This window comes from Mesocricetus auratus, unplaced genomic scaffold (assembly GCF_017639785.1).
Source record: "Mesocricetus auratus isolate SY011 unplaced genomic scaffold, BCM_Maur_2.0 Super-Scaffold_100020, whole genome shotgun sequence".
Taxonomy (NCBI): Eukaryota; Metazoa; Chordata; class Mammalia; order Rodentia; family Cricetidae; genus Mesocricetus; species Mesocricetus auratus.
The window spans coordinates 15,213,625-15,231,970 of NW_024429201.1; the positions used below are offsets into that span (position 1 = coordinate 15,213,625).

Below are 18,346 nucleotides of genomic sequence, written 5' to 3' on the forward strand. Positions count from 1 at the left end.
GTGAAGCATATTTTTGCATAGGCAGGATGTGCCATCATTTTGACATCTGTGCCTGTGCCCTGAGCCAAAAGCAGAATGGTTAGAGTCTGCTGATTCGGCAGCCCATCTGCTGCCTTCTCAGTGGCTGGCTAAGTCCTCTGCCTGTCCCATCCACATAGAGCCTGGGGTGATGAAGTCTGGGAGACTGGAGTGTAAGGACTGAGACACAGGGAGAGAGGAGGACTCCATCCAAACATAACCCTGTGGGGTCAGCTCTAACAACTCTTCTGTGTGGCTAACAGTTTGTTGTATGTATGGTATGATGATAAAAAAACATTAACCTGGCCAGGCGGTGGTGGCGCACACCTTTAATCCCAGCACTCGGGAAGCAGAGGCAGGCGGATCTCTGTGAGTTCGAGGCCGGGCTGGCCTCCAAAACAATATAGAGAAACCCTGTCTCGTGAAAACAAACAAACATTAGCCTGAAAAAAAAAAATGAAAGAAAAGCCAGTAGCCTGTTGTGAGGAATTGCTATCTTTCTCTTGGAAGTTTTTACATCTGACTTGAGAATTTTTGAAATTTGGGTTTTAGAACTCTTAGCCCAAGCCCCCTGAATGAGTCTCTTCTTTCCACCACAAAGGTTCTGAACTTTCAGTGTATTGCTTGTGCTCCCTTTCGGTCCACGTTGACTCACCCACTTGCAACTCATTTGCAGGCATACTTTCCAGGCCACTGGCTTCCTTTCTCTGCTTGATCTGGAAGGCCCGGCTCAGGCTTTCCACACCACGGCTGTCTTAGGATCAATGATGTAATAAACCTTAGAACACAAAATATCACACATGGACACGCACAGGCATGCACACACACACACATACACACACACACACACACACACACACACACACACACACACACACACACACACACACACACACACACACACACACCCTCTATCAGTTTGGAATGTTGTGACTTAACTCTTTAACTGATTTAAACTTGATAGTTGAGCAACAGTGGTGAATGCCCAGAAAGGCATGTATTGAGTAAACAAGAGTAACCAACTGTGAGGAGGAGCTTGGGAGGAACTGTTTATCTTAGGGAACTCTGCCTTCTCCTCCAACCCCCAGCTGGTGGTCAGCCTCACAGTGTCACACACAGTAGACAACCCTCTGCCAGTGACCTACATATAACTCCAGTACTTGTTCTCATTCTGCCTTCAGTTTTAGTGGGTCTCAGTTACAATTCGTTGTGTGTGTATAGTTTTACTCAGTGCTTTTAAAAATATATTTGTTTGCTTTCTAGACTGACTTTGCTCGGTTTAGTGGAACAAATGTGGAAACTGACTTTGTAGAGGTACCATCACAAATGCTTGAAAATTGGGTGTGGGACGTTGAGTCGCTGCGGAAACTGTCAAGACATTACAAAGATGGAAGTGCTATCACAGACGACCTGCTTGAGAAGCTCGTTGCTTCTAGACTGGTCAACACAGGTATGACTCCACATTGTACAGCAGGAAAGCTTTTAGATAGGAGTCGTTTGATGCACAACTCCTGGCTGCTCCCTCTGTCAGGCTTTCTTTAGTGACATACCCCAGGAGTGCTGCTGCGTGGAGGGAGGAGCCTGGAGTGTGTTGGAATGGAGACAGATGCCTGGGACTATGTCTTAACGACAAACTCTCCTCTAGTCTTAAATGGTCGGGTTAGGGTTAGTTTTGTGATGAGCGGGACTGGAATCAGTATTCAAATCTCTGACTTGTGGTGTTAGAACACATAGTTCTCTCCTCAACACATCGTTCAAACACTCTTAACCTTATTAGGTCTCCTGACGCTTCGCCAAATTGTTTTGAGCAAAGTTGATCAGTCTCTCCATACCAATGCGTCGCTGGATGCTGCAAGTGAATATGCTAAATACTGCACAGAAATTTTAGGAGTTGCAGCTACGCCAGGTATGAAACATCAGTTCATCAGTGAAACCTTCCAGGCGGGTGGAGTTCCTCAAACCTCATCTCATTCCTTTCTGCTCTCGGTAATGAGACCATTGCTTTCAGATAAGCACACTCTGCCTTAAGAGTTGTCCTGTCCAAAAGTGCTTGAAGGAGAGGCGGCTCCAGAGTCGCTGCATTTCAGTGTAATCAGGCGTGAGTAATTGGCCTCCGCCCCAGAACACAGCCATTCCCGTTTGGCAGCACCTGCCTGTCCCCTCCTCCCTGCCTGTGTGCACCAAGACTTCCCTATGATTTTCAGTAAGACATGGGCAGAAGGGATTTCAGGGAGAAGCAGGAACCCCTTCACTTCTGATTCTGATGGTTCAAGCTTTTGACTGGTAGTTTCTACCCCGATGCTTACTTACAGTATTTGTTAGAATATGAGTCTAAACTTACATGTGTATTTTTAAGCCCCCTAATATGTATGCAAAGTGAACCTTTTCACCAAGGAAATTGTTGCTAAAATGAATCACAGTTATGGAGGATAATATAAGAGGGGCCATTGAATCATTCACCCAAGCCTCACTTCCTGGTCTGTTACTTGTAAACCAAGGAGCAATGTTGTATCTCTTTGACAAAACTCTGCTTAGGGCAGCCCTGTATAGACTCACTTGGTAAATCTTTTGTTTGTTTTGTTTTGTTTTTTGTTTTTCGAGACAGGGTTTCTCTGTATTGTTTTGGACTCTGTCCTGGAACTCTCTCTGTAGACCAGGCTCGCCTCGAACTCACAAGAGATCCGCCTGCCTCTGCCTCCCGAGTGCTGGGATTAAAGGCGTGTGCCACCAACTCCTGGCTGGTAAATCTTTTTTTTTACAAGCTTTTCATTTTCAGAAATTATCAATCTACACAATGTCATTTTATTTAGAGGCATCCTAGATATTAAGACGTGTGTGGCAGGGGCCCACATTTGTAGCTCAGCATTAGTGCGCTTGTCTAGCCTGTGCTAGGCTGGGCTTGATTCCCACATCGTGCTTTACAGGGGGGGGGAGGTGTGGCTTCAGCCAAAAAGAGTGTTTGAAGGCACATTGGCATCTAAGGTCTGACTTTCCCCTTTGAGCTAGGGTGTGGACAGAGCTTCAGAAACTGTTGTTAGGCATTCCAGAGATAGGCCTGAGCTGCTGATAGGAGAAGGGCTTACAAACATCACCACAGGTACACACCAACCAGTGAGATGCTATCTATCATTCACTCTCTCTTCACAGCTGGGCTCCCCAAAGGCAAGCTAGCTAGTTCATAACCTGATTAATTAGCATCTGCCATAATACTGATTGAAATGTATCTTTTTTTAAGGCACAAATATGCCAGCTACTTTTGGACATTTGGCTGGAGGCTATGATGGCCAATATTATGGATATCTTTGGAGTGAAGTCTTTTCCATGGACATGTTTCACAGCTGTTTTAAAAAAGAAGGGATCATGAATCCAGAGGTAATTGTGTGGCTTTTTTACCCCTCCCCTTGTGTTAATTGTGGAGTTACCCTCTCTCCCTTTGCTCCAAGTGCAAAATACTTACAATTCCTAGAGTTTTAAGTAGAAGACATAGCAGCAGCTTTTAACTTTAAGGCCTGGCATCTTCTCAAATCACCATACATCATTAAGTTTCAGTGTACAAGTGATTAACTCTTAATTCTATAGGTTTAAAAAAGCCTACTGCGCTTTCTTGCTTATTAACATTCCAGTATATTGCATAATTAAAAATTCAAAGCCTTGTTTATGCACTTGAGAGTTTACAGCTACTAGTTTTGACATGTGCCATGCAGTGTTTCTGTTTTATAAGAGGTTGAGAAAGAAAGGTAAACTTCTTGGTGATGTAAATAGTCTCTGTGTTCTGATACTCTTTACAGGGTTCTTTGTACATTTTCTGTGGGAGGCTCCCTTTTTCTGTGGCCGGCGTACTCCACCTACTCCAGAGTTTGTAACCTAAGTGCCTTTGGGGTAATTTAAGCCATTCCTTCCCATGCACAGTGAGGTGGCTGCCAGCCAAGCCTTCCTGTTACAGACCCCAGTATCCCTGCTCATTGATGACTCCACTGTCAATTATGTCTAAGGCTGGTATATTTCCAGAGTGTTTCCAAGTTCTGTTTGGTTCAGAAATTAGAACAGATTACCCAAATCAAACTCAATGCTTATTTCAGCTAACTTACTCTTTGGGCTTTTGTTTCTAGGCTAAGTAGTGCCTCTCTGCATACACATTGAAATATAGCATATATTTTGGCCTCCATTTCCCCCTGCTTTCTCCCTCCAGAAAATACCTCCAGGCTAGCCAGACTATTTATTATTGATTCCAAGCATTCCTTCTCCCATCCCACCTCACCCAGCTGATCTCTTTAAACTGCCTTCTATGACCGTACCCACCCAGTCACAAAGATCTGCTACTGCCTCTTGTGATAGTCTAACTTCTGCCTGACTTTCTCCCCACCATCTCATGTTGGGATGGTGCCCTCCCCAGGGTCTCCTTGAGGAGACAGTGGAGTCCACTTATTTGCCCTCCTGTTGAGTCCTGCTGGCTAACCTGACTGGTCATTCAGTGTTACTCCGTGGTCCTCCCTGGCTCTATTGATTTCTTTCAGTCTGCCCCAGCCTCTCTGTAAATCCGCCTCTTCCTCTTGCCTCATCTTCCGTGGCTTGAGGGAATACAGCCTTGTATCTCTGTGCCCAATCCAAGTTCCCCCTGTTAAGAAAATTGAGACAGAATGTGGCTCACAAATAAAGGGGTATTCTCTTGGCTCTGCCTGCCCTCACCCCTTTACTCTCTCTGTGCCTTCCACTTTAAATATGTCTTGTTTAAGCCAAGAGTGGTGGCACACACCTGTAATCCCTGCACTTCAGAGATAGAGGCAGGAGAATCAGGAGTTCAAGGTCATCTTTGCCTACATCAAGTTCAAGACCAGCCTGAGTCTCATAAGACCTTGTTTTAAAAACAAAGTATGGCTTGTTTGTTTTTTTTAAATCTGTGCCTCTCAAAAATCTTACTGTTCTTTAATATCCCACTTAAAAAGCTGCCCATGGGGCTGCAGAGGTGACTCGTGGTTAAGAGCATGTCTTGCTCTTGTACCCAGAACCCAGGTTTGGTTCACAGCACACACTTAACGGATCATAGCCATCTGTAACTCCAGTTCCAGAGAATCCAATGCCCTCTTCTGAGTTCTGCAAGCACCAGGCATGCATGGGATGCACATCCATGCTAACAGACAAAACACATAGATAATCTAAAAATATTTTCTAAAATATTGAACTCTTCTAGATTATCTAACCAAAGTCATCCCTTGTCCACCTTCCTAACAAAACTGTGAACTTGTGTACATGGGAAAGGCTTCGATAAACTTTTACTTTCATCTGAATTGTATGAAATAACTATTGCATAAAATGAATATTCTTTGTAAAGGATTTTACACAATTTTCTTAAAATATGGTTAGAACAGAAGCACACCAAAATGCTGGAGATGCTGGGTGGTAGGATTTTAGAAAGAATTACCATTTCTCTGTCCTTTGCATGGAACTGTTCCTTCCTTTGCATAGTTCACAGATTGGTGTGGATCTCAGAATACAGTAGGTTGCTGGGGAGTATCTGGGGAAATTCGTTTAGTGTTTCTGAGACAGTTTTCCTGTGTAACCCCAGCTGGCTTCATACTGATAGCAATTCTCCTGCCTCAGCTTCAGGAGTGCTGGGGTTACAAATGTGCATCACCAAGCCCAGCAGAAATAGTGTTTCAGGGGAAGGGAAGGTAGGCTGGGAAAGATCCAAGAGTGACTCTTTCCTGGCTGCTGTTGCCTGGAAGGCTTCCCGGCATGAGCATGCACTCCCTGAGTTGAGCCCCCATCCCCATTTGTGTTTCCACCCATCTGGCTACAGCTCAACCCCTCCACTCTTTTAGCTGTCAAAGCAGCGCCACATTCACGATCCCAGTGGGTCTCAGACTGCTCATGCACCCTGCAGAAGCAGCCTGCCTTCAGGTCTCTCTGTGCTGCTTCCTCTCCACTCTGTAGCTTGGCAGGCAGCCAGGCTACTCTTCATTAGGTGAGGACAGGAGTGAACTTGAAGAAGAAAAGAAGATCCCAATGATGCCGGGCTGTTTCCTAGGACGATAGGAAGGCTGTCCAGCCCACGGTGTTTCTGGACTCTGTGGCAGCACTGCGTGGGAGTCTACTTTTTGTGAAATGGGGCTGCTTGAATTTTCCCTTCTCCCTTTTTCCTTTCCTTTCAACTGCTGAAAAGAATCCTGTCATTTATCACTGCCCTGCCATCACAAACCTGGCTCTCCAGAAGCCAAGGAGAGGCCCTCACACCTACCCTCCCACTCTTCACTGCATATGTGGCTTCTAGAACCAACTTTTCAACAGCCATTTGATCCCCCCTGTAGCGAATGCTTTGTTTTTGTAGGGTTGCTTTGCTTTGTTTTGTTTTGCAAATATTTACTCTAGCACCTGACTTACAGAATACAAATATTTATCAAAAATGTAAAATTCTTGGCACAATAACCCTGTCCTGTGAAAAAGCTTCCATTGTCCCCACAATGGTACAAAGATAAACAGAAAAGGAAGTTTTGGTCTTCAGCACAGTAAGCCAGGCCCCGCTTGCTTTGTGTGTGATCTCAGTCTTGCCAGGACCAGCACTGTAGAAGGTGACCTTAGCTGGGCTGTGTTGCCTTTGGTTTCTCACAGAGACTGGATATGTAAGCAGAGGAACAATAGCAATTTTTGTCATATAGAGCAATGCTCCAGTTGGTCTGAAGTCATGGGAATCATCCATCACAGGCTGGCATGTAAACTGTTGGCTCAGAGCTTCACACCCCCAGTGTGTGTGGAGCATTTTGAGAAGGTAGCAGGATGTACAAGGACTCAGCCCAAGCATGGGAGAGGCTGGGATCAGGACCACATTGGTCACCCTACAGCAGCACATCTCCAGGCTTTCTCTTGAACATCTGCTGTCCTACAAAGCCCAGGCTCTGCTCTGAGCACCACATCATCATACCCTAGTGAGCAGAACTGCAGAGGTCATGCTGCACACTGGGAAAACAAACAGAGGAGGGTTAAATGTCAACCTGCAGCCCTCTGAACACTGAACAGCAGCAGCAACTATTTTGTGGTATAGTTGTCTTCCTTGTGCTCTGGGACCTCTCTCCAAGTATTAGACTTGGCCACTTTCCTGTTTCAGCCTCCAACTCTGCTACCATGTTTTATTAATCATTCTTCATATTAGTCTTTCTAATAAGTAAATACCACAATTTAGCTACTTAATTAGCTTATTAAGTTGTCCCCAAACACAGGCTTGAGAAGTGATTTAGTTGGTAAAAAAATCTTTGTCTTCCAAGCATGGGGGCATGATTTGGCATCTCTATCACGTACATGAAAGCCCGGCATGGCAACACACACCTGTAACCCACCTCTAAGACAAAAGTAGATGGGTCCCCAGAACTCACTGGCTAGCTACATCCGTAAGTTCCAAGATTAGTGAAAAACCTGCTTCAAGTACTAAGGAAGTAGAGAGGAACCAATGAAGACACCAACATTGACCTGTACTTATACACATTGCATGCACACACCACACTTACACATACAACACCATCACGTTCATGCTTTCATATACTCGTACATACACACAGAAACACATAACATGCACACATATGCAAACCCTCACACTTCTATCCTCATCCATATGTACACATAGAGGAGAACACACACACACACACACACACACACACACACACACCTCTAACGTCTGTTCTAGTAGAGCATGGAGGAGCTGTCTCACCAGATGTGACTTCTCCAGCACTGACAACTGTCTTAGTAACAGTAGGAGAGCTGCTTGGGTTAATGCCCCTCAACCAGCTCTAGTTCTCTTCCAGGATGTCTTAAAGTTCACTAAATGTAGTTTCAAAATCCAGCCCCTAATCACAGGGTTGAAAAAATGGGAGCATTTTAACTAGGGCCATTTTTTTTTAATAAGGCAACTTCATTGTGGGAAGATTTCCTAAGAGGTAATAGACATTGTGTACTCAAAGGATATTTATATTGTTAAGCCTGAACTGTCTTTCTCTCTTTAAGAGAAATTTCTAAGCTTTGTTTCTTGCATTAGTGAAGGAGAAGCACAACCAGGTGTTACTTCAGAAAGAACACTGAAAAAAACAAGACTGTTTGATTTAACTATTGGCTTTCAGTCTGTTGTCGTAGGAAGACCTGACGTGCGATAACATAACATGGAAGCAGGAAGACACTTATATGGATTGGAAAGGGATTGCCTTCGGAGAATTTAGTGACTAAGGATGCCAGGACTCTTAAAACAGGGTCTTAGACTCGATGCTGCCATAACTCTCGCTGAGGGAGAATGTGGAGTTTCTTCCTCCTGGGTCTCCCTCACTAACAAGTCCAGTTCTCTCCTCTCCGGCTCATCTGCATCCCTGTGCAACCACAGACTCTTGTTAAACCCCAGCCTTTAACAGCCATGGGTTTCGCCTGCTACAAGAGGCAATGGAAAAAAATGGGATTGATTTTTTTTCCCCCAAGACAGAGTCTGGCTGTCATCCTAAAACAGCTTTGAATGTCTGACCCTTAGCCTAAGCTGGGGTTGGTGACAGCCATGCGCTACTGTGGCACTCAGCAGATTTCTTCTCGAATATCTGTAAGTACAGACTCCCAAGTCTTAAATCCCAGCCAGTTCAGGCACTTGTTATGTTGTGTTTGGGAGAGGGAACTAGAGGTTGAACCCGGAACCTCCTATGTGCTAGGTAAGCACTCTGCCACTGAGCTATGGGGCTGTAACCCCAAACTGGATTACATTAAGTTGCCCTTACTAACCTTGACACTCAATTTTGTAGGCCAGGAAGGCCTTGAGATTGTGATTCCCCCTGCCTCAGCCTCCCAAACAACTGGGATTGCATTTTTTAATGGCCTTTATGTTTCCACTGGCGCCTTAATACTTTGCCTTATATTTTGTTTTGAGACAAGTCTCCCTGTATAGCCCAAACTAGCCTTAAACTCTCCACCTCCCTACCTCAGCCTCCCAACAGCTGGGACTACAGGTGTGGACCACCACACCCAGTGCCTAATTACATATTTCTTATCTCCCTTTCTAGGTCAGAAGGTTCTCTTGTAAAAGAGATTGTTTTATTCACCTTTGTGTCCCCTTTGCCCTAAAGTTGTACATATCTTGGACCTTACTCTGGTTCCCCGCACACACACACACTCATTCCACCTTCTAAAACACACTGCTCCTGGTGCATGTTTCTCCCCATTCCCTTTCTGTCTTCACTGACTGGGCGTTGCTGTGAGGTTTCAGAAGACCCCTTCAAAGTGGATGGATGGTTCTGACTGCCTTCCTCTCCATCTTCCCGGGTCCCGTCTCCAGCCTTCCTCTCTCTCCCACCTTGCCTTTTGTCACAGGCATTGTAGTTTTGGCACACACCCTCAGAAAAAACAAAGGGTGTGCCCCAGGGAGCGCACTGTGGGATATGAACCATCTCAAAGTCCACTTTGCAGACAGGCGGGGAGCATGCCAGGTGCCCAGATGTCCTACCTGTTCTGGGCAGGGCACTCACTCTGCTCCACATTGAAGGGCCCAAGCCTGGCTCTGCTCCTGAAAGGCTGGCTTGAAGGGCCACGAGAGAGCTACAAAGCCAGTGGGAGCCAGTCCTCTCTCCTTCCCACGTCCCCATTGCCCATCGATGAAGGATGAGCATCCCGCATAGACTAGTTACATTTGCCATTGAATATTGCCACAGAAGCTTTATATTCTTGCACAAAGTGAGGGCCTTCTCCCTCCTCCTATTGTTTTCTCCCTCACTGAGAGTGGAGGTGAAGTCTCTTGGACTTTCTTGTAGTTTGATTAGAAGACAGAAGTAATTTTAAGGAAATGTCAGAGCAAGAATATAGTTATTTCCCTGAACATAAATAAGTGCCTTTGGAGGGTGAAGAGACAGGGATAAGAGTTATCAAATCCCACTGTGTGTCTAATAGCCTGGAAAATATAAGGACACCTTATTTCCATTTTACAGATAAGGAAACCAAGGCCAAAAATTATGTAGCTAATGTATCAAGCCTCAGTCAGTCCTGGACCTGACTCCAGAGCTCCTAACCTTGCCTCAGAAATCCTCAGGGTTAGAAACAGCTCGCACAGTGCCAAAAGATCCGTGCTGCTCTTCAGGGTACTCAACCTCAGTGGAAACTGATTTCCCTTCAGAGGAGAGCTGATAGGATCTGAGTCTGTGCAGTCTCCCAGATGCCATGGCTTCAAATGTTAAGGCCTTAGAGTTTCTCTTCCTGCCTTCCTGACAGTTCAAATTTCTTTATTGTGTAAACACCACTGAATGGCTAAAGGCCAACATTCCTTACACCTGTGGCAGGCTTCACCCAACCCATGCTTCTCACACAGAGTCCCTTAACTGCAGGATTTGCTGTTGTTTTGTTTGGGGCTTTTGGTTTGGGGTTTTGTTTTTTTGGTTTTTGTTTTATTTTTTGTTTTTTTCTTAACAAAAGCTAGGTCCTATTATCAAAATGACTCTTAAACTCTTCTCAAAGCTTCATTGCAAGGGAAATGGAACTATTAAAAGACCATTGCTTTATAATTGAGGAAATTGAATCAACTTGTTTGGAGGCATAAGCAGAGGAAGACTGAGCTGTGTTGAGCCACATGTTTTGAGACTAAACAGTGCTCTGCTCTGGCTTGGCTCTGCAGGCAGCAGGCCTGCACCATCTTCACCACGACAACACAGAAGTCCCCAGTGCTATGTCCTTTAAAGCCTTCCCACTGAGTTTTCCTACCAAATTCACAACAGCTGGTGGAAAACTCTGGAAGGTGTTGCATCTTGGGCTATGTCTTTAATATTTTGTTCTTTTTCTGTAGTATTTGAAGTACAAATGCCTTAATTTGTTTTGCTGTTTTTGTTATTATTGTTTTTGAGGCAGTCTCTCTATCTACATCCATCCATCCATCCATCCATCCATCCATCCATCCATCCATCTATCTATCTATCTATCTATCTATCTATCTCCTTACCTGTCCTGAGACTTGCTGTGTAGATCAGGCTGGCTTCAAACTCAGATATCTGCCTGATTGTGCTGGGATCAAAGGAATGTTAACAAAAAATATGCAGAGCTTCAACATGGAATGTCTGTGAAAAAATACTAATTATTGACAGGTGTTGGGGGGGCACCTGTAATCTCAGTGCTTGGCAGGCTGAGGCAGGAGCATAAGAATTGGAGACCAGGTTACACTATAGAGTTCCTATCTCAGAAATAATAACAATAAGCCGGGCGTTGGTGGCACACGCCTTTAATCCCAGCACTCGGGAGGCAGAGACAGGCGGATCTTTGTGAGTTCGAGGCCAGCCTGGTCTACAAGAGCTAGTTCCAGGACAGCCTCCAAAGCCACAGAGAAACCCTGTCTCGAAAAAAAAAACAAAACAACAACAAAAAAAGAAATAATAACAATAATAATAATGGGCACTTGGAGATGTAGCTCAGGTGGATGAATGCTTGCCCTGCATCCAGAAACCCCGGAATCTGACCCCAAAAATTGCATAAGCCAGGCACAGTAACGATGCTTGTCATCTCAAGGGTCATTTTTTTTATCAAGGTTGTGTGATAGATACCTGAGGATTCATTACTATCCTTTCTAGTATTAGTAATAGACTTTGTTTTCCTTAATACAAGGTTTTAAGTATTTTTCTGATTGTATAAACTAGTTTCTATTGTCTGTGCTGTCTCCACACTGCTGAGCCCAAAGAGCATGGGCACCGGTTTCCACACACCAGTTTAACCCTGGTCAGACAGAAACACACTGAGCAGTGAGGGAGCGGAGTGCATGTGTGGACTGAGGCATTCCAAGGTGCTTCCCAGAGTGATGGAGCCTACAACAAGAGCAGCCAGCCAGAGTTTAGAGTGTTCATTGCTGTTAGAATGGTGACATTACTGTAGACCATGCTTTGTTCTCTGCATCAAAATGACACAACTAAACTCAGCTCAAAGTCCTCAATGGCACAGTTACCAAGAAGTAACAGTAGCTAACAGACTCTTTTCCTTCTTCCCTCCCTCCCTCCTTTCTTTCTTTCTTTCTTTCTTTCTTTCTTTCTTTCTTTCTTTCTTTCTTTCCATGGTTTCTCTGTGTAGCCATGGCTGCACTGGAATTTACTCTGTAGACCAGACTGGCTTCGAACTCGCAGAGATCTGTCTGCCTCTGACTTCTGAGTACTGACTGCTGAGATTAAAGGTGTACGCCACCACTAACCACCCAGCCGGACTCTTTTCTTAAGACACTTAGAAATAAAGCAGCAAGAGTGCTGTGTTCCTTCTTGATGTCATACTAGCCCATTTTCACACACTCCTGAATACCATTGTGCTCCCGGCCCTGGATCTATGCCTACAGTAGCAACATAGAGCTTTGGAATACTCAAAATGGATCCAATGCAGCTGTTTGCTGTTAAATGTAAAAATAAAACAGACAAGAAAAGCGAATGGATTTTGAATACTTACAAGAGCAACTCAATGTTCTATAAAAATTTTACATGTTGAAATGATACCATCGTGGTTATGATAGAGCTCAAGGGACTATCCCACCTCAGCCTCCCCAATAGCATGGAGTGCAGGTACTCACCACGGTGCCTTGGTTGTAGTGTTTAAGCAAATACTTACTCATTTCATGAGGCTGGAGTATAGCTCACTTGGTAGAATACTTGCCTAGCCTACACAGGGCCTGGGTCAATCCCCAGCACTGTATAAACTGGGAATAGTGGCTTGTACCTGGAATCCCTGCACTTAGGAGGTAAAGACAGAAGAGTCACGCTCACCCCTGGCTGCATATAGCAAGTCTGAGGCCAACTTGAGACCCAAAAATACTAATTTCGTATTTTAAACATTTTCATATGTTGTTGATAGAAAATTTAAACTTAAATATGTGCTTCATAATTGTTTGGTCTTGCTATCTGAGCATTTAGCAAACACTAGGTTTAATTGCTTATCCCTAACTAAAATTCAGAGTATTAGCTGGGCTTGTGTCAGTCATGTCCAGCTCAGTACAGTGGGCTACATACAACACAGGATAGCTGTGGATATATATGATAGCCCAAACCAGAATCATCAGCTTACAACATACAACACAGGATAGCTGTGGATATATATGATAGCCCAAACCAGAATCATCAACTTACAACATACAACACAGAATAGCTGTGGATATATATGCTAGCCCAAACCAGAATCATCAACTTACCTAAAATGTTTTTTTTGGGGGGGGTTGTTTTTGGTTTGTTGTTTTTTTGGGTTTGTTTGTTTTTTTTCTGGTAATGCCATTGCAGGGTTCTCAGGTATAAACTTTATAAATGCCAATGACCTGTGGCAGCGTCAAAAGATTGGACACAGCAGCTAGCTAGATTAATGGGTCTCACAGGGGTCACCTAAGACTGTCAGAAAACACAGATATTTATTTACATTACAATTCTTTTTTTTTTTTTTTTTTGTTTTTCGAGACAGGGTTTCTCTGTGGCTTTGGAGGCTGTCCTGGAACTAGCTCTTGTAGACCAGGCTGGCCTCGAACTCACAGAGATCCACCTGCCTCTGCCTCCCGAGTGCTGGGATTAAAGGCGTGCGCCACCAATGCCCGGCCCTACATTACAATTCTTAACAGTAGCAAAATTATAGTTATGAAGTAGCAATGAAAATAATTTTATGGTTGGGGTCATCGCAACATAAGGAACTGTATTCAAGGATGACAGCGTTAGGAAGGTTGAGAACCACTGTGCTGTTTGTAAGTTATGTGATTCCTGTTTGTGCACAAAAGATAACCCCAAAGATTTTGCCTGTTTTTTATTTTATTTCATAAGTTTGTAGGGCATCAGATAGGTTTGCCTTTGTCTAATTTAGTGGATTTCAATCATGGGGTTTTTTTGTTTGTTTGTTTGTTTGTTTTTTGTTTTGTTTTGTTTTTGTTTTTTCGAGACAGGGTTTCTCTGTATTGTTTTGGAGACTGTCCTGGAACTCGCTCTGTTGACCAGGCTGTCCTGGAACTCACAGAGATCCTCCTGCCTCTGCCACCCGAGTGCTGGGATTAAAGGTGTGCGCCACTAATGCCCGGCTTCAATCATGTTTTATTTTACATAATAAGTCTTTTATGGTTGCAACAGCCAGGACCTTGTTTTCGGCCCAAGTGAAACTACTATGTTTCTGGCAATTCTCTAATTAATTCTTCTGTACCCAAAAAGATTATTGGTCCTATTGATCAGATCACATAATATAAACATGGGTGGTGTCCATTTATGTTACGTGTGCATCTGTAACTAGGGCTCACTGGACTCATTCCAAGGACAATGGAAGGCTGTAACAGCAAACCTAAAGAAGCTGGTGTGTTGCTGAGTAGCAGCTATTTTCTTTCCACTTACCTGCTTGTGTGTTTATGTAAATAAAAGCAGAGGAACCGTGGTTTGTTTTAAAATTCCAGACTGCCATCCCCAAAGACTTCTGTCATGCCTATTCTGACCCCTCAGAAATGCTTGTCACTTGACCTCTCCAAACAAGGTTGGTTGGGTTCTTTGTGGAGGTTTTGTTGTATTTTTTTTTCCATGAACCTCTTATAGAAATACCCATTGATAGTACCCGAGCACCTGCATCAAACTGCCCACAGCTGCTTTAGCCTCTGGAACCCCTTGCTCTAATAACCATCCCAGATCACGTTGGAAATGGACTAACAGGCAGTGGCAAACTGTTCCATTTGGGTAGTTGGTGTGCCTGCTTGCATATGCTGTCGGCTCACAGCTGGGAATCTAAGGATACGACAATAATAGTGGACAGTGCAGAAGACCTGAGCCGAAAGTTCCAAACCCTTAACTGCAGAAAGAAAGGCTGGAGCTCGTGTCAGTCCAGAGAATGTCTAGAGCGAGTAAAACTGAAGCCCCTTTCCCTCGCCCTCATCCGTTCTCCCTCATGCCTAGGGATTTGGAGGATTGCTAGGCCTGTGAATTATTAGGCATGATGTTTTCTTTTATTAGGTTGGAATGAAGTACAGAAACCTAATCCTGAAACCTGGGGGATCTCTGGACGGCATGGACATGCTCCAGAATTTCTTGCAACGTGAGCCAAACCAAAAAGCATTCCTAATGAGTCGGGGCCTGAATGCTTCCTAGACCGGGGATCCTGGGAGTCATCCATGTCTGGAGGACAAATCAACACCGCCATGTGGTGCTGGCCTGGAGACTGAAGGAGTTTTACAAATGAAAACTTAGATTTCTATTGATTTGCTTTTGTTTTTTAATTTTAAAAATTATACAGATGTAAATGGAATTATAAATACTGTGACCTAAGAAAAGACCCACTAAAAATAATTGTACTATAAAATTTCATAAAAATGGATTTGATTTCTTTTGATAAAAGTTTCATATGAATGTAATTTGATTTTTTTACTATTATAATCTAGATAATATAATGTAAGAGGGCTAAGAATTTTTTAATTGAATCACAAACATGATATAATTTGATCCTTCTTATATCTTGAAGTTTTTATATTGAGATTTCTGGACTGTTGAATGAATCATCACATTCTCTTTGGTAAATATTCTCTCAGAGCCCTTTGTCAACTTTGACCCTGCCTCACAGCTAAACGTCAGCTGCCCTTTGCCTGCACATCTCAAGGCCAATGGAATATGCCTCAGCAGTGCATTTATCTTTTGTACAGTGGGCTTACTGATTCAGCTTTCTGTCATTCTTTTGTTTCTCCACCTAGATTTGGGGTTTTTTCTTCCTAAAGTTTAATTAGGTAATATTGTTTTAATTTAGTTTTAATGGCCTAGTATATATTATAAGGTTTGTGTCTTGCACTAGAAGCCCAATTCCACTTCCACATGAAAAATGTCAAGTCTTGGCGTGCAGTCACAAGTAAAGAAAATAGAGTAATTCCAGACTTCTTTTGGATTCTCATGTTTCTCTTATTTTTGCTATGTATTTGTTTCTTTTTATTTTGTTAATTTCAGGGAACATCTCACCATGGAGCCAGATTAGCCTGGAACGCATGGTAATTCTCCTGCCTCAGCCCCCCCAGCCTTAGGATTGCAGGTGTGAGCTATCGCATTCAGCTTGGTTCTCATGTTTCTAACAAGGGATTATTATGACTTTACCACCTTACTGACCACCTTCCAGGAGCCAGGTAGGCATGTGTTAAAGTGCTGAGGGAGAAACAGCAGAGTGAAGCTGAGAGCTTTAAACGCTCCGGGAGAGGTGGGTTGACAGGGAGCATTTGAGAACAGTTGCTCCCTAGTGGTACACGGGCAATTGAGTTGTGGAGAAACTCTTCGGTAGCCTGCTTCATAAGGTGATTTTGAAGTGAACCTCCAGATCTGTAACTTTTTTTTTACTGGGGCCTGAATTTCCAATTCAGCAGCAGACTAGTGAGCTCACACCATTTATTTTAGCTCTGGGAGTCTACTCAAAAAGGAAACCAAGGAGGAGACTGAGAAACAATATGAATGAGCCGAGAATGGACTTTGCAGGGTCTTTGAGCTGTTTTCCTAACACATATGTGAGGAGTGACTTTACTGGCTGGGGACAAAATTAGAACCCCACTGTTCTCTAGACCAAGTGGACTTTGTGTTAAATAAAACGTTATGTTGTGTAATAAAGACACACAGCAGGGAACGCCAAGGACTTGCACCCAGAAGGAAAGCCTGTTTTTTTGCAGTTTGATTTGTTTTTTGTGGTACAGAACATCAAACCTCCAGGCTCTTCACCCAGCGTGAGCAAGTGCTCTGTTCTCCCCAGCTGTTTTTATTGTGGTCTTAGAAATCTCTGGAAGCTTCTGTATCCCCCCCCCCCAGTTTCCAACTTTTGTTTTCCACTTTCAGACAAAAGAAAAACGAAAAAAAAGCCTCTCTTCAGCTTTTTCTGTTATTGCCCAGTGTGTCTCCTTCAGAATAACTTTATCATAAATCTTATTTCACTTGGGAAAGCTAATCGTTGGTGTATAAAAGACTGCACACAATAAAGTTAGATCATTGTCCACGAAAACAAGCTCACATGGCCTTTGTGTTTTAATGTTAAAGCCTGTATTTACAAGGGAGCAAAGACGTGGTGTCTCAGCCACCCGCCCACCCACCAGTGTTGGGTTTACGGGTGGATACCATCATACCGCTTGCGTTTTTATTTGGTTGAATTCACCTGGATATTGTTTCCTCATAAAATACAGGTCAGCACACCGGTTCAGCCATGCTCCTCCTCTGTTCTCCAGCCTCCGCCTTTTCCACCTCCTGCTCCCTGCAAACCCAGAGACTGGCCTAAGTTTCTTTCCATGTTTTCCATTGCTTCCCATGATCCAGTGTCTGCAGCGCTTGTCATCAGGGAAGCTGTAGTCTCGAGAAAGTTCTCTGGCTCCTTCAAGAGTCTTGGTATCTCCATGGCTTGACACCTTTGTGATTCAGTGCTCTGATTGGATCAGCTTGGCAAAGTGGATTCCTGGCTGTTGAGTGTAGAGAGGGGATTTCAAGTCCTTTAGCTAAAAGCAAGAAATTCAACTAAAAAGTATATTTCTAAGTAGCAGCTGGAATAGTTGCATATGATGTTGTTATTAAAACTAAACTCCCCCATTACTGAGACAAACTTGAAGGTAGTCAAACCCCTTTGCCAGGCATAGGTAAAGCCTCACTGCGACAGGGTCACATGACAAACAGAAGTCTTGACAATTTTCTTCTAAAATTTCAGTATCATCTCACTTTTTAACACACTTAAGGAGAGACCAGTGGGAAAGCACAGTGCCTTTGAAGAGTGAACCAGATCAAAAGTCCCTCTAGATTCCAACTTGGTAAGCTCCCATAAGGACTGGAATACTGTGTTCTGTTCTAGGAACCACATTTTGAGCAGGCTTGATTAAGCATTATAGTGTTTTGGAGACATGGAACAAGATGGCGATGACTTTGAAAATAGCCCTCCATAGGAAACTTCCTCTGGAGAGTGAATTCTCATTGTCTCAAATACTTGCACAATTTGGGAGAGCTGATGTCATAGCTAACGATGTTACAGCTTAATGATAACAGTTAGAAAACAAGGTTTCAGCCAGATGGTGGTGGTGCACGCCTTTAATTCCAGCACTCAGGAGGCAGAGGCAGGCAGATCTTTGAGGACAACCAGGGCTGTTACACAAAGAACCCCCCCCCCAAAAAAATAGGTTCCAGTTCAGGTGCAGCTCCTGTTGATGGAAAAACTCTGCTTCTGTTTGTGAGTGTTCATGAAGAGCCTATAGCTTCTGGGAGTGTTGATCTCCATGAGTAAGCTCTGAGGTTTCCTTCTGTAATGATCAGAGAAACATCACTCAGGTGAGATGTTCTTGTTCTGGGTCTTAGAAAGGACAAGGAGAACTGGTACATAGGCCAAAGACGGATGCCCCAATGTTGTAGAGGAACCTCAGGTGACTTTC

The 18,346-nt window shown here is 43.8% G+C and overlaps 1 protein-coding gene across 1 annotated transcript in view; it reads left to right on the plus strand.

Moving 5' to 3' along the window:
- Positions 1-16,944, plus strand: part of Nln (neurolysin) — a 91,555-nt gene extending 74,611 nt beyond the window's left edge. The window contains exons 10-13 of the mRNA XM_005065581.4: positions 1,282-1,468; positions 1,796-1,924; positions 3,254-3,390; positions 14,937-16,944. Coding sequence (XP_005065638.1) covers positions 1,282-1,468; positions 1,796-1,924; positions 3,254-3,390; positions 14,937-15,071 — 588 coding nt within the window. The 3' untranslated portion in view covers positions 15,072-16,944. The remainder of the gene's footprint in view (positions 1-1,281; positions 1,469-1,795; positions 1,925-3,253; positions 3,391-14,936) is intronic.
- The last annotated feature ends 1,402 nt before the right edge of the window (positions 16,945-18,346 follow it).